Consider the following 15,122-nt stretch of genomic DNA (forward strand, 5'->3'; position numbering starts at 1 on the left):
GCTGCACACCATATATGGAAAAACCCGTTTCTTAAAACTAGTGATGAACTCATGCTCTGTTCTGTTTTCTCAAAGCTGAAGTCAGCTAGGTTCGCAAAGCTGTGAGCTGAGCACTCAGGCAATCACACTCTCAGAAACTGCGGCGGCTCTGGACTGCAGCCTCCCAAGGCTCCATGCCAGACAAAGCATGCGTGTCACACTTGCTACAATAGTCTGGATGGTTTCTTTTGTCTCCAGTTATTCACACACAGCAAATATTTTGCCAGATATCGAAAATGAAGATTTCATCAAAGACTGCGTTCGAATCCATAACAAGTTCCGATCAGAGGTGAAACCAACAGCCAGTGATATGCTGTACATGGTAAGGAAAATATCATTAATTGTGGCGTAAGTCAGTCAGAAACAACTAATGTATATTGACTTTGGTGTTAATACCATCGTAATCCTGAATGATTTTTTTTCATTGTGATTAATGTATGCAGTAAATTCACAGTCTGTGATCAAAACACATCCAGTTTAGCTCTGTCTACTCAACTGTTGTTACAAGCAAGTGCCACAGCACATTTTACTTCTCTTTGGACACTTCCTGTTTTCTGGTTTTCAGTGGATTTTACTTCTCTTTTTGTTATTTTCTTCCCTGTTAATTTTTGTGATTTGGTTTTCTTTTGTTTTTTGTGCGTCTAAATTGACTTATTTTTTGTTGCTGACAAAGTACTGAGTTGCTCAGGTAGGCAGAATGGCATCTGGGGAAAGGATGGGATTTTGATTCAGTAAGGCTTGGGATTGAATTTCAGATCTGTGGCTTTAAGCTGGTTTTTAACCTTTCTGAACTTCTTAGGATATGGGCTGTTGTGGTTATGGAATAATGTTGTGAAACATGGCACACACTATTTTGCCCGTAATTAGCCTTCAGTGAAATGGCAGTTTTCCTCACTTAGATTCTAAATTCCATGAAACTAAATCATCACGTTTCCTACCAGCCCTACTCAGTGCCTTGAAGACCATATTTATAGAGGACTTATATGCAGTGGTATCTTCTCCCCTTATCTCACCTCGTTTTCCACTCAAATTCTCACTGTATTCAGCCCAGTTACATTTTAGATGAACCCCCTATTGTTTAATGTTTATTTTTGCAGACTTGGGACCCAGCACTAGCCCAAATTGCAAAAGCATGGGCCAGCAATTGCCAGTTTTCACATAATACACGGCTGAAGCCACCCTACAAGCTGCACCCAAACTTCACTTCACTGGGAGAGAACATCTGGACTGGGTCTGTGCCCATCTTTTCTGTGTCTTCCGCTATCACAAACTGGTATGACGAAATCCAGGACTATGACTTCAAGACTCAGATATGCAAAAAAGTCTGTGGCCACTACACTCAGGTAAGGATCTGCCCTATATTGTCTTGAAACTGTTTTTTCAAGTGTGAGGAGAAAATTGTACTATGAGGTTAAGAAAATGTATAGTATGCTAGTATACCTGTAAATATAAGGGAGCTACAGACTTACTTTAAAAATAATAAATAGAACAGACTCCAATAACAGAAAATAGTGCTTGAAAAGTTTAGTTGTGTGAACTAAATACATAATAGGTAATATGTGAGGCCCACCAACTTGGACAGGCTTTGAACAATTCCTGTAACAGCTATTCTCCCATAGGACTTTATTCCATTTGTGAGAAATCAAAGAACCTTATGAGTGAAAGGATTTTCAGGTTCCAGCTGGCATGAGTTTTAAATGAAATTTGAGGCAATTGTTTTGGGACTATAAAATTGGAAGAAACAAGCCTCTCAGACAGAAACATCAATAAGAACTGATGCTTCCACAACCTCTCATTCTCTCAAACATCGACTGAAAACCTACTGTGTGCCATGCACTAGGCACCACGCATGGTGCTACACAAGCAGGGAGAAAAAGTCAGTCCCAGGCCAACAGAGAGGCCAACGTGTAAACTTATATGAACCATTCTGAGGGTATTCTGCCCCCAGAATCCATATTATTAGTCCCAATAGCCACATTCAGAGCCACCCATTGAGTTTTTTTTTTTTTTTTAGGGAGCTGATTCTGGCTCCCTAACCCTACCTCACATTTGCAGGGTGATGGAAACAACTCCCTAGGGAGCATCTGTCACAATCATCTTCAGACGCTGCCTTCCTCTCCTGGCTACATTTTGTTTATTTACTGTCACTTCCTGGCCATCCTTGTCAAACCAATAACTTACGGTACTTAACCTATAATTGACTGTTTTGGGGCACAAAAAATCAGTTGAGGTATGAAGGCAAAAACGTTTCTATCAAGGCAGTTATACGTTGAAATATTAGGTGGTTTTAAGGAACAACATGGTGTTAGAAAAACTCCCTCACTCCAGCTCAGCCTTACAAAGCCTGTGATCTCATTCGTGGTGTTACAGATGAACCAAGTTTGGTGCAGTTACAAAAAATTAGTATTATAAGAGTAAAATGAATTTCTCCTAAATTTACTTCATAAACTAACAATTTTGGTTTACATTTACAAATAAATTTAACCAGGAAATAAGTTTCCTTGGATTCCAACAAGACCTAGGGGAGTAGAAAGCTAAATCTAGATAGCCTACAAGTGGTGCTTGTACTATTATGCATTGCGGTATTTAAATACTCAGAAATAATTGTCAGTTTGAGGGTGCCTACTTTCATTTATTTATTAGTCAGTGTTTAAGCTTTTACCCTATAACAGGCACTAGTGATATGTCTTAGTCCAGATTCTTGGAAAACAGAGCCTGAGACAATAGTTTATGAGCTAACATTTTATTGGGATACAATCTTGGAGAAGTGGAAGTGAGGAGAAATAGGGAATGAGCCAGGGAAGGAGGAGATATACAGCTGGAAATGGTCCCTGACCCTCAGGAATTTACCTTTTGGGAGAGACTTATGTGTAAATGGATTATGACAGTGTTTGGCTAGTACAATTTAGAGAAGCTGACAAAGTGCCATCTGAGCAAGGAGGACAGAGTGAGCAACTTATCCAGCCAAAAGGAAGTGTAAAGCTTCACACTGCAGGAGACATGTGAATTGGTACTTGAAAACTGAGTGGGAGTTTTTCTGGATGAAAAGGAAAGGGAAGAGAATTCTCAGCAAGGTGTGGAAAGTATACAATGTGTATGAATGGGCCTGGTACTTTAGATCAATGGCAAGAAGCTCAGCATGCCAAATATATAGAGGTCAAAAGACTGTAAAATTGACGACAGACTCCTAAACCATGCTCAATACACAAGTTAAGACACTCCATGTTCACCATTCCAGGAAATCGAAAGAAGAGAAAATTTGAGTTTATGTCATAAATGCCTCAGATTTCACAGATGGCCCTCCCAAAATTAACTGAGCTTACTTGTAAAATTTCCCCTTACATCTAAGGGAAAAAAGGAGGACTAATATTTTGGTCATGAGAAAATTCATTTTCTAAAACCCAGTCCCATACATACAGATATTAAAACCCAAGCTCAGTGATCCTAACATGAGTGATCCTCTTTAAGAGACCACTACATTCTACCCCCACTTCAGAAGAGGGGCACTCATCATGGGGAGAATGTCCAAGAACCCCCTGGGCTGGGAAGATAGAGCAGCAGCAATCACTTTTTAAATGGGCATACTGTTTAGCTCTCTACACTGAAGACCTCATTCAATTATTACCACGAATCTATTCAGGAGATGTTAATGGTATTACCCACAGGTGAATAAACAGACTTAGAGAGGTTAATAAGTTGTTCCCCTGATGTCATTTAGTTAGTAAGATGAAGAGTTGAGGTTCAGATATTAGATAGGTTGGAAGGCTTAAATAATAATTTCACTTGCGTCCATGTGAAGAGACCACCAAACAGTCTTTGTGTGAGCAATAAAGCTTTTTATCACCTGGGTATAGGCAGGCTGAGTCCAAAAAGAGAGTCAACGAAGGGAGATAGGGGTGGGGCTGTTTTATAGGATTTGGGTAATGGAAAATTACAGTCAAAGGGGGTTGTTCTCTGGCTGGCAGGGGTGGGGGTCACAAGGTGCTCAGTGGGGGAGCTTTTGAGCCAGGATGAGCCAGGAGAAGGAATTTCACAAGGTAATGTCATCAGTTAAGGCAGGAACAGGGCATTTTCACTTCTTTTGTGATTCTTCAGTTACTTCAGGCCATCTGGATGTATACGTGCAGGTCACAGGACATATGATGGCTTAGCTTGGGCTCAGAGGCCTGGCAAATAAAATATGTGTACATTATCTAATAAAATACTAGTATTTAGTAGGCATTGAACAAAGGGTAGATCCCTTACATGAGCTGGTTTTCCAACAATTATAATGGAAGAAGGATCTGATAGCTAGGTGAAAGACTCTGTTTTCATCATGACAAGAAATCTTCCTGGGGGACTCAAAACTACTCAATTGCTCTGTTAAATTCATGCTGGACAGTTACTTTAAGTGGATATTACAACCTCCTACTTATCCTCATCTTCTCTTCAAAAATCAAGCTATTTGCAGATTTTGGCTGATGATGGGAGGTTGTACAAAATAAAGAAAATAGATTCAGACCCATTATCTCCTCACAAAATGTATGATGTTTCTTGATGTATTCATTCAACACTTTAGCTTTGTCTTCACTAGAGATACACTGGCATTGAGGAAAAATGTTGGTGTATAAAATGGAAGATGATTCAAATTCGACATTCTGTTGCTGACAGTTCAGCTTTATAAAGTTTAGAAATAGTTTGATTAAAGTATCTGGGCAGGGTAGATTACTTGGGTTTGATAGTGCTAGGATTTCTCACTAGATGGCGCTACTGATCTTATTTTAGTTTTTCTCTCCCTGCCTCCTCCCACCCTCTTGCTATCTTTATTTTTATACTCGCGTAGAACCGTGGAAATGTGACATGTTTCACAATTTCTGTAGTATGTTTCATATATGTTATTACAATGTTACCATATCCCTGATAATGAACCAGAAGAGCTCATACTGAGAATTGAAAGAGAAAGATGGTGAGAAGGGGTTGTGGGCCTATAAGGCAGACATCTTCCTCCTCTCTGGGTTCCCCAGGTGCAGTGCTTTTGTAAGAAAGGTATAAAGAGTGGTTCCTGGTTCTGAAGAGCTTGCTAAAAGAGAAAACACTCTAAAAGCATCTTGCTGAGGGCATGGACTGTCCTCACAGTACTTCATGGCCAGGCAGAATTAGGTTCCAATCTTTTACCTATAAAAGTAAGAGCAATAACACTTATTTATTGAGTTGTTATAAGGATTAAATATGATGTCACATGTCAAATGCTTAATGGTACACCTAAGTTCTCAAAAATGAGTAGCGCTTATAATTATGGTTTTTTGTTTACTACAGTAAGAAAATATACAACAGAAACCTGCCTGATAAAAAAAAATTAGTTTTAAGAGTTTTTAAGCCTAAGAAACTTAGTGGTAAGGGAATGAGACAAGAATATTTGCTGAGTGCTTGCTATGTTCCAGAAGCTCATTTAAAACTTCAAAATAGGCCTATGGAGTTGGTATTGTTATTATCCTCATTTAATAGATAAGGAACCTAAGACCAAGGTCACACTGTAAGTAGCAAAGCTTGAATATGAACACAAGCCTTGTGGCTCCAAAGCCCACAAGTTTAACCGAAAACCAGAGTGCCCATGAAGCTTTTAAAAAGAGACTGACTTGGAAAGATAGATAAACTGTGCTACATCCATGTAATAAATATTACTCAGCAATAAAAAGCAGTGACTACAAATGAATACAACAAACGCTTATACTAAGTGAAAGAAGCCAAATTCAAAAAGCTATATTTAGACTGAGTCCATTCATATAACATTTCTGGAAAAGGCAAAACTACTGAAACAGATTAATGATTGCTGGGGTCTGGGGGTGGGGGTTGACCACAAAGGGGCTCAAGGGAACTTTCTGGGACGATAAAAATATTCTATATCTTGAATGTGGTAGTGGCTACACAACTGTATTCTTTTGTCAAAATTCGTAGAAATGTACATCTAAAAATCATAAATGTTATTGTATCTTTATTATACCCTAATAAACCTGACTTTAAAAAAAAGAGGCCAACTAAAACACACAAAATGAATGGTAACTAACATTTGCACACTTCTGAGGAAAAAGTATTAAAATGGGGAAGGGATCCAAAGATTAAGAATGCTTTTGATATAACAACGCTACAGAAGAAAGTGCTGGAAGACCAAAGGATAAAAATATAAAATGAGCCAAGGTGACAATACAGGAATAAAGACAACACTGAACACAGCATGCATAGGAATTATCTGAGGAACTTGTTAAAATGCAGACTCCAAAAGCAACTCCAGTGACGGGCATTCAGTAGGTCTGAGACAGGCCCAAGATCATTTTAAACAAAGGACCCCACATAAAATCACTTGAGATATATGAATAAAATTAAGAAATTTTAAAAATAAAACTGATTAGAAAGTAGAAGTTTAAGGATCAAACCTGAGGATTAACAACCCTTATAAAGCTGGGCTTTCGCAGTGAGACAGAGGCCTAAGCTGATTCATTGCCTGTTGAGGCTGGAGTTCCCTGCAAGGGGTTCCTGGGGATAAAGAAATGTTTCTAGGGAGCACCCCTTTTAGATCATGGAGTAGGGAAGTACACTTTCCCTTGCCAAAGGTGGGTACCCTCTCCAGTTGCCCAACCAAGGAGAAGGCAGCCCACACTCGGCCCACCATCTCCCTAGTCACGTCCCCACCTCTACCACACCTGTAAATCTTGGAGAAGCTGAGACTCCAACCTCAGCTCCCCTCTTGCCTCACTTCCTACTCTCCCTCCAGGTGTTACAGGAAAGGGGTCGGGATCCAAACCCCAAGAGAGGGTTCTTGAATCTCATGCGAGAAAATTCAGGGTGAGTCCGTAAGGTGAAGGCAAGTTTATTAAGAAAGAAAAGAAATAAAAGAATGGCTACTCCATAGACAGAGCAGCCCTGAGGGCTGCTGGTTGCCCATTTTTATGGTTATTTCTTGATGATATGCTAAACAAGGGGCGGATTATTCATGCCCTCCCTTTTTAGACGATACAGGGTAACTTCCTGATGTTGCCACGGCATTTGTAAACTGTCATGGTGGGAGTGTGGCAGTGAGGACACCAGAGTCACACTCATCGCCATCTTGGTTTTGGTGGGTTTTAGCTGGCTTCCTTACTGCAACCTGTTTTATCAGCAAGGTCTTTGACCTATATCTTGTGCCGACCTCCTACCTCCCCGTGACTTAGAATGCCTAACCGTCTGGGAATGCAGCCCAGTAGGTCTCAGCCTCATTTTACCCAGCCCCTATTCAAGATGGAGTTGTTAGGGCCGGGCACGGTGGCTCACGCCTGTAATCCCAGCACTTTGGGAGGCCGAGGCAGGCAGATCACCTGAGGTCAGTAGTTTGAGACCAGCCTGACCAACATAGTGAAACCCCATCTCTACTAAAAATACAAAATTAGCCGGGCATGGTGGCACATGCCTGTAATTCCAGCCACCTGGGAGCCTGAGGCAGGAGAATCGCTTGAACCTGGGAGGCGGAGGTTGCAATAAGCTAAGATCGCACCATTGCACTCCAGCCTGGGCAACAAGAGCAAAACCCCGTCTCAAAAACAAACAAACAAAAAAACACAACACCAAGATAGAGTTGCTCTAGTTCAAACATCTGATACAGGGAGCAAATTTCATTTATTTTTAAAGTAAACTTCTTCGTTTTCTGCAGCCACACTGGCTTTTCTTTCAGTTCTGTGAATGGGTCAGTCCCACCCAGGGATCACACAGGATGTTGCCCTCTGCTGGAAGACTCCAGACCAGCTCATCCCAGCTCCAGCTCCACCTCATTTCTTCAGAGAAAGGCACCATGCCATATATGCCCTTAGCATCTTCCACTTCCTGGTCACAGTGGTCAAACCCTCACCTGATGAGTTTCATGACTGCTTTTTTTCTAAGTTTTGTGAATGTACCCACTGGTTCTAGCTCATTCATTTTTGTGTCCCCTGTATTTAGCACAGTTCTTATGACAAAACTGCTCAAAAACTTATGAGTAAAAAATAATTTAAAATGTAATTTGATACTGCTGTAAAAAGGAGTGCATTTAATTGCTGGCTGTATCCACCTTTAAATACTTTCTTCTTTAGGCTTTTGTGACACCAAACACTCTTGGTCAAGATGGGCTATATAATTGAATTGTGGAGCCCATTGCAAAATGAAAATGTGGAATCTTTTGTTCAGAAAGCAAGAGAAAAGCACCACTAAAGGTGCTATAATATGTGACAGCACTGATCTAAACCAAGCATGGGGCTCTTTTGAGTGCTGGATCCCATGTAACAGCGCAGGTCTCTCTGTTCTTGGTTTCCCTCCTACATCACTGACCACTCCTTCAGTCTGTTTTGCAGGCTGGTTTTGTGTTTGCTTTCATTATCCCAGACTCTCATTTACTTGATCTATTATATTTGCCTGTGTGATCTAATCTTGCCCCATGTCTTCCAGATTTACATCTCTAGCCTTACCCTGTCTTCTGGACTGCAGCCACCAAGTCAATCTTCACTTGATGTCTAATAGGCATCTCAAAATCAACATATTCTGAACAGAACCCCTGCCCATGCTCCCACCTACCCTCCTCCTTCCCTAGTTTTCTCCATCTCAGTAAATGTTTCTCAGGCCCCAAACCAAAACTTTATCTCTTCCCCTCTTACCCTACACTCAAAACAAAATCCTTTTAGCTTTACCTCTAAGCTGAGCCATGAACCTGATTCATTCTTGGGAGCTCCACTGGCATCACCCACGTGTGAGTCACTGTCTTTTCATTCTTGTACCATTGAAACAGCCTGCAAAATTACCTGCTTCCTGTTTCCCTTGCTCTTCTCAGTGCGTTCACTTCATAACCACCAAAGTGATCTAAGACATGAAAAAGAACATAGCACTCACAAGAATCTCCCTGATCGGTTTCTCTGCCTTTGACCTCACTGCTTACAACTCTCCCCAACTCATCAGATCTTGGCTTCACTTGCTTTCTTCCTGCCAATCTATAATGCCAAGCAAATTCCATCTCAGGGCCTTTCTCCCTGGTGTTCCCTCTGCTTGGAATGCTCTTCCTCCATTGTTTAAGTTTCCTGAATGTTTGTCCTGAGTGCTGCATCCTCGTCATCCAAGTCTCAGTTCAAATGCTTCTTCTTCAGAGATGTCTTCCCTGAACATCCAAGTTAAATCAGCATCACCTCGCCAGCAATCACTCCCTATTGCATTACCCTGTTTTATTTCTTCATTGTACTGTCAAAAATTATCTTATCGTTTATTTCATACACACACACACACACACACACACCCCCACACACACACCCCAATAATGGTAACTACAGGTCTATCCAGCTGATTTCTGAGCATCTAAACCTTCCTGGGTTTTAAGCACTCTAACTAGAGTGGTATACCTCACCATGTGTATGAAGACCTAATCATACCCAATGTTTATCTTATGGTTTCTCTCTGTTAAAAATCCTTATTTCCTTTCAGGTTGTTTGGGCAGATAGTTACAAAGTTGGCTGCGCAGTTCAATTTTGCCCTAAAGTTTCTGGCTTTGACGCTCTTTCCAATGGAGCACATTTTATATGCAACTACGGACCAGGGTAAGTGCCTGAATCAACCGGTTTATAGGAAATGCCCCCCAAAAAAAACAACAAAAAAATCATTTTAGCAGTATTCCTCATTATAGAAAATCTGGATAGTAAAGTATAAATAAAAAATTAACATAACCTTTAATTCTTCTGCCCAGAGATATACTTCATTAACATTCTGGTACATTTTTCTTCGAGAGAGAGGGTGTGTGTGTGTGTGTACATCCTTCATATATACTACCTAAATACATACGCACATATTTTTAAGAGTGGTAAGACTAAAATATTCATCAGGGACATAAATTGTATATGGTAATACCACAAAGTGGAAGAACTGATGTTATATTTATTGGTTTATTAAAAACTTGGCAATGTTACACAATTTTCAAAGCAAAACAAATTCCTCAACTTATATAACCTATTTCATTTACTTTTGACAGTTGTTTTTAAAACAGATATAGTTCCCACTTTGGGAAACAGGGAAAACACCTTCCTCCTACTTTCTTTAAACTTACATATGTGTGCTTGTGTCATACACATATTTAGAAAACTGATCATACTGAAAATATACATTTTCTATTTTTCACTTAAAATTATGCTGTGAAAAATTTTCCCCTTTTCAAAATTTTAAGTGATTTTAATCATAAAAATGATATTGTTTATATAATGCTTACAATGCTCTCAGCACTGTTAAAGTGCTTCACATATATTAACTTAATCTTCACTAAAAGTTTATGAGATGGCTCCTATTACTACCCCTGTTTGACAAATGAGAACAGCAAGGCACATACGGGGTCAGCAACCTGCCCAAAGTTCTACAGTTAGTGACTATCACTGATGGACTTTGATCTGGCTGTCTAGCTCCAGAGTCCATGCTCTTGATGGTACCACCATCCTGTTGAAGAATTTAGATTGTTCACTATATTTTCATTTAATATATGATGAACAACCTCTTATATATATCTTCAGTCACTTCTATTTCCCTATAATTCCTTGAGATACTAGCACATAAAGACTGTGACCATTTTTGTTTTATTTTTAAGTACATATTGCCAAATTACATTCCACCATTCTATCAATTTGTATTTCACCATCAGTACTAGGTATTATAATTTCTTAGTATTTTCTAATTTGATGGAAATGGCATTTCATTTGCTTTCTTTTGCATCTCTGTGATTACTAGTAATTACAAATTTCTTCACATAATTGTCTATTTATATTCCTTTTTCTGTGGATCATGTGGGCTGACCATTTTTCTACTAGATTTTCTTATTTATAAAAGTTGTTTATTTTAAAGGTTTTTAACCATTTGCAATATATATATATATAACGATCTTTAATTTGTTGCCTTTGAATTTTTGGATTCCTGGAGATTGGCTGAAAGAAAGCCATTTCCCTGATGTAATGTGCAGAAGACATGCTCGATATTCTGATTGAGTGCTGTAGGTGTGAAGGAGGAGACAAAGCAAGTGTCATTCAGAAGATGACAGCTTTGACTTAATATCTTAAGAGTTGGAAAATAGAGAAAACCCAGAAAAAACTAGACAAAGCCATAATTCAGTTAGTGGTAACTTTTCATATGACTTTTTTTTTTTTTTTTTTGAGACAGGGTCTCTCACTCTGTCACCCAGGCTGGAGTACAGTGGCTCGCTTATGGTTCACTGCAGCCTTAACCTCCCAGGCTCAAGCAATCCTCCCAACTCAGCCTTCCTAGTACTTGAGACTACAGGCACATGCCACCATGCCCAGTTAATTTTTTGTAGAGACAGAGTTTTGCCATATTGCCCAGGCTCGTCTCCAACTCCTGGGCTCAAGTGATCCACCTGCCTTAGCCTCCCAGAGTGCTGGGATTATAGGCATGAGCCACTACACCTGGCCTCATATGACATTTTTAATGGTTAAGATACAGTTAATTTACTGTGTGACCCTGGACAAGTTAACTCTGAATCTCAGTTTAACCTCCAATAGATCAGGATAACAGCACCCATCACTTAGAGTAGCTATGAAAGTGACAAGAGAAAGCTTTGTAAAATACTAGGTACATATAATGCTTGGCAATGGTGAATGTTTTGTAAGTATTCATGATTTTTATTCATTAAAGTACAAATGTAAATTTTCCTGGTTTAGACTCACTTATCTTCAGAGTTATAAACAATATTAAATTATAAAACTTACAACCAAAGTTATAATGCTTCCATAAAGACTAACTTCAAATATTCATTTATTCAACAAATATTTGTTTACTGAGCTCCAAAGAAGAACAAGGCCGTCTCTGTCTTTATGAGAGTAATATTTATGGGCCAGATAATAAAAATACAAATAAAATAACTGCATCATTATAGGGGCAATTAAGGAACTATAAATAATACTGTAATAGAAACTATCAATAGGCAAGGCCCCTATTTAAAATAATCAGGGAAGGGCTTCATGTGTTATATTTAAGCTGAGGCATGAAGAATGAGAAGGAATCAGGCATAAGAACTTCTGGAACAGCTGTCTAGTGGAGAAAAGAACAGCAAAAACTCCGTGAAGAAAAGTTTGGCAAGTTTAAACCACAGAGACTGGTGCCCTCGGTCCGCTAAACAGATGAAACGGGGGGAGGAAGGCAGCTGCAGATCTAGCGGGAACTTTTAGATCATGACAAAGTTTACATAAGAAGCCATTCAAGTATATTAAGCAGGGGAGCGATGAGACCTTTAAATTTGGACATCAGTCTGGATGGAAAATGGATTAGAGGAGCATAAAAGGTAAAACAGAGAGACCAGTTAGGAATGTCCTCATTTCCCTTTGCCCTCTGCCCTCTGAGGTATTATTTTCCTGTACACAAAAAGTTGTAGGCCGCCATTCCACGTAATCTTAGGAAGTCCAGTATCCTCCTCGTTATTTCTAAGGATACCTCAGAATGGGGTCTGGGATGCTTAATCTTCCAGTTGCCTGTAATACTCTCTTCTTCATTTCCCCTGGGCACCATGAACAAGGGTATGGTGTGTAAGAGATCTTTACTCAGAGTGGATTAGTGGAAGAGAGGATTATAGCACAGAAGAGGAAATAACTTTGACCACAAGATAGTCAAGATAGTACCAGTGTGCTTAGGCCGTCACTGCCTTAGGGACCCTTACCCATATTTATCTTTTTCTTTAAAGATCTGTCTTCGGTCTTCCCCTGGGTCCCAGAACCCCAACCCTCTTCTCTCTCAGGCTACCAGGGAAAACATTGAAATGTCCTGTTGCTTTATTGTGCTGAATACTTTAGGTCCCACAGTCTTAATGACTCCCATCTAGACAAATCCAGGCCTTTCCAGTAGCATCTTTCTCCCAAGATGAATACTACCATTTCCATAGACCTCACCAACTGTCTTGGTTTTTAGCTTATTTTTAAGTAGCATTTTTTACCTTTTCCTTTACAGTTTGGAATGCACAACTAAGTATCGTAAGTGATTTTATTAAAATCATTCTAGAACTTAAACTACTTAATACTGTGCTTATTAACAATGAAAGACATTCCAATAATTAATGTCTATTTGGGACATCTTTTGAAATTGCTATCAGAATTTCTACTATATTACCTTTTTTCCATGGTGTAGAGTAAGCACAAGGCAAATTAAATTTCTGAAGCAACTTAAAATTTGGAGCAAAATAAGAACATAGATTTGGGGTTGGAAATAAGGTGTCATTATAAAGTTGTGTGTCTAAGGTGAGAGTTCTCAACTTTGGAGGTAATTGTACAGTGTTGGGGAGAGGAGGGCCATAAACTTTGATTAGAAAAAACTTTTATTTTTATTTTCACTAACCTCTATTAAAAATAACATTTCCTTTCATTATAAATGAAGACAACACTCCACCGTCATATTAGCAATAAATGTGACTGACTTAACAGTATCATCTGTGTAAATATGAGATTTTCATACCACATTTCAGTTGCTGCAGAGAACTCAAAATATAGTTTGTGTTCATCACTACTTTGAAACTAATAGCCCCCGGTAGATCTTAATAGAGAAGCACATATTACTACTTTATTACAAATCTTGTGTTAAACATTTTGATAACTATTTCAATTTAATTGGTTTCCTTTATAATCCTATGTATTTTATGCATTTAACAACAAACTATGTTGAGAAAGAGCTCATAGGCCTCACCAGACTGCTAAAGGGTATGATTACACAAAAAAAGTTTAGAACTTTTTCCAAAAGCAGAGTTCCAAAAAAAATTAGTGCTATGGCAGGTTCATTGAGATAAATGTGCAGCCTCTCCCCATTACTACTATGAGGATATTTATGGGGATATAAAATGCTTGGATATTATTTCACTTTCTAGTCTGTGACCTTGGTCAATTACTTATACTCTGTGACTCAAACTCTAGCTATATAATGGGTATAAATAGACAACAGTAACTTCCTCACAGGGTTTTTGTGAAGATTATTTTATTCAAGGTTGTTTAGAACAAAGACAAGCACATGGTAGTGCTCACTAATTAGTAGCTATTATTCATATCACATCTTGTATGTGAAAACAATTTGCACTTTAGAAATTCCCCCATACCATTATTTATTATTTTTTTGGAAGGCACCAGCCAAATGGCTCCTATCCAGTGAAAATTATGGAGGGCTGACCAACTGAGAATATTGAATGTGGGTCACCATAGCTTTTCTAAGATGGACGGTTTTTTGAATGGCAGTAATCATATAGGCCAGAGGGCAGGTAAAGAGAGGGAGCACAGCCCTGGAGTCAAATCCAGGTTTCCTCTGACTCTGAAATGTATAAATTGTGATTAAAGGCATCTCTTACATCTTTTGTCTCATCTGTAAAACAAGAATAACTTCCTCTCAGAGCTGTCACAATTAAATGGGATGCAGATTAAAATAGGTGCATAGACGCAGGTACATAGAATGAACTATGCAAATATTAGCAGCCTTCCATTTCTGCCTTCCTGTCTTCGCTTCTATTACCAACTCTCTGGACCTTTGTACTTCACTCCACTATTCTTCTGGATTTAGTTAAGGATTCATAGTAAATTGCAATTTTAAAAAACCGAAAAACTTCTAATGGACATCCTTCTACTTTACAGAGGCAATTACCCAACTTGGCCATATAAGAGAGGAGCCACCTGCAGTGCCTGCCCCAATAATGACAAGTGTTTGGACAATCTCTGTGGTGAGTAAAAGGAACAATCTATCAACAGAATAATGTAACAGTAACATGTAACTTTCTACAGAATTAACAATGAAACCACGTTTTATCCTAACCGCTATCTTCAAGGAAACTGGCATCAAGTAGCAATTAAACCAATGGCTTACTGTTCTAGGAATACCTTTAAGAGAAATTTAAATGTGAAAATCACGTTCTTTTTATTTAGTTCTAATTGGTCAAACAACAACAAAAAAACCGTCAGAAATTGTAGACTAAGATTCCTAAGATTTGCTTATTTCAGCAAGATCAAAAATAAGTATAACAGGTCATCCAAACAAACAGAATTCTGTTTTTTTTTTTTTTTTTTTTTTTGAGACAGAGTCTTGCTCTGTCGCCCATGCTAGAGTGC

General features: G+C 38.9%; 1 protein-coding gene across 2 annotated transcripts in view; it reads left to right on the top strand.

The window, feature by feature from the left end:
* Nucleotides 1-15,122, top strand: part of GLIPR1 (GLI pathogenesis related 1) — an 18,243-nt gene continuing 3,121 nt past the window's right edge. The window contains exons 1-4 of one of the 2 annotated variants that reach the window (XM_024256691.3): nucleotides 1-361; nucleotides 1,137-1,382; nucleotides 9,487-9,599; nucleotides 14,652-14,737. In XM_024256691.3, the coding sequence (XP_024112459.1) occupies nucleotides 188-361; nucleotides 1,137-1,382; nucleotides 9,487-9,599; nucleotides 14,652-14,737 (619 nt within the window). In that variant the 5' untranslated portion in view covers nucleotides 1-187. The remainder of the gene's footprint in view (nucleotides 362-1,136; nucleotides 1,383-9,486; nucleotides 9,600-14,651; nucleotides 14,738-15,122) is intronic. The other variant, XR_010135802.1, reaches the window with a different exon arrangement.

The sequence above is a fragment of the Pongo abelii genome, chromosome 10 (assembly GCF_028885655.2).
Source record: "Pongo abelii isolate AG06213 chromosome 10, NHGRI_mPonAbe1-v2.0_pri, whole genome shotgun sequence".
In the NCBI taxonomy this organism is placed as follows: domain Eukaryota; kingdom Metazoa; phylum Chordata; class Mammalia; order Primates; family Hominidae; genus Pongo; species Pongo abelii.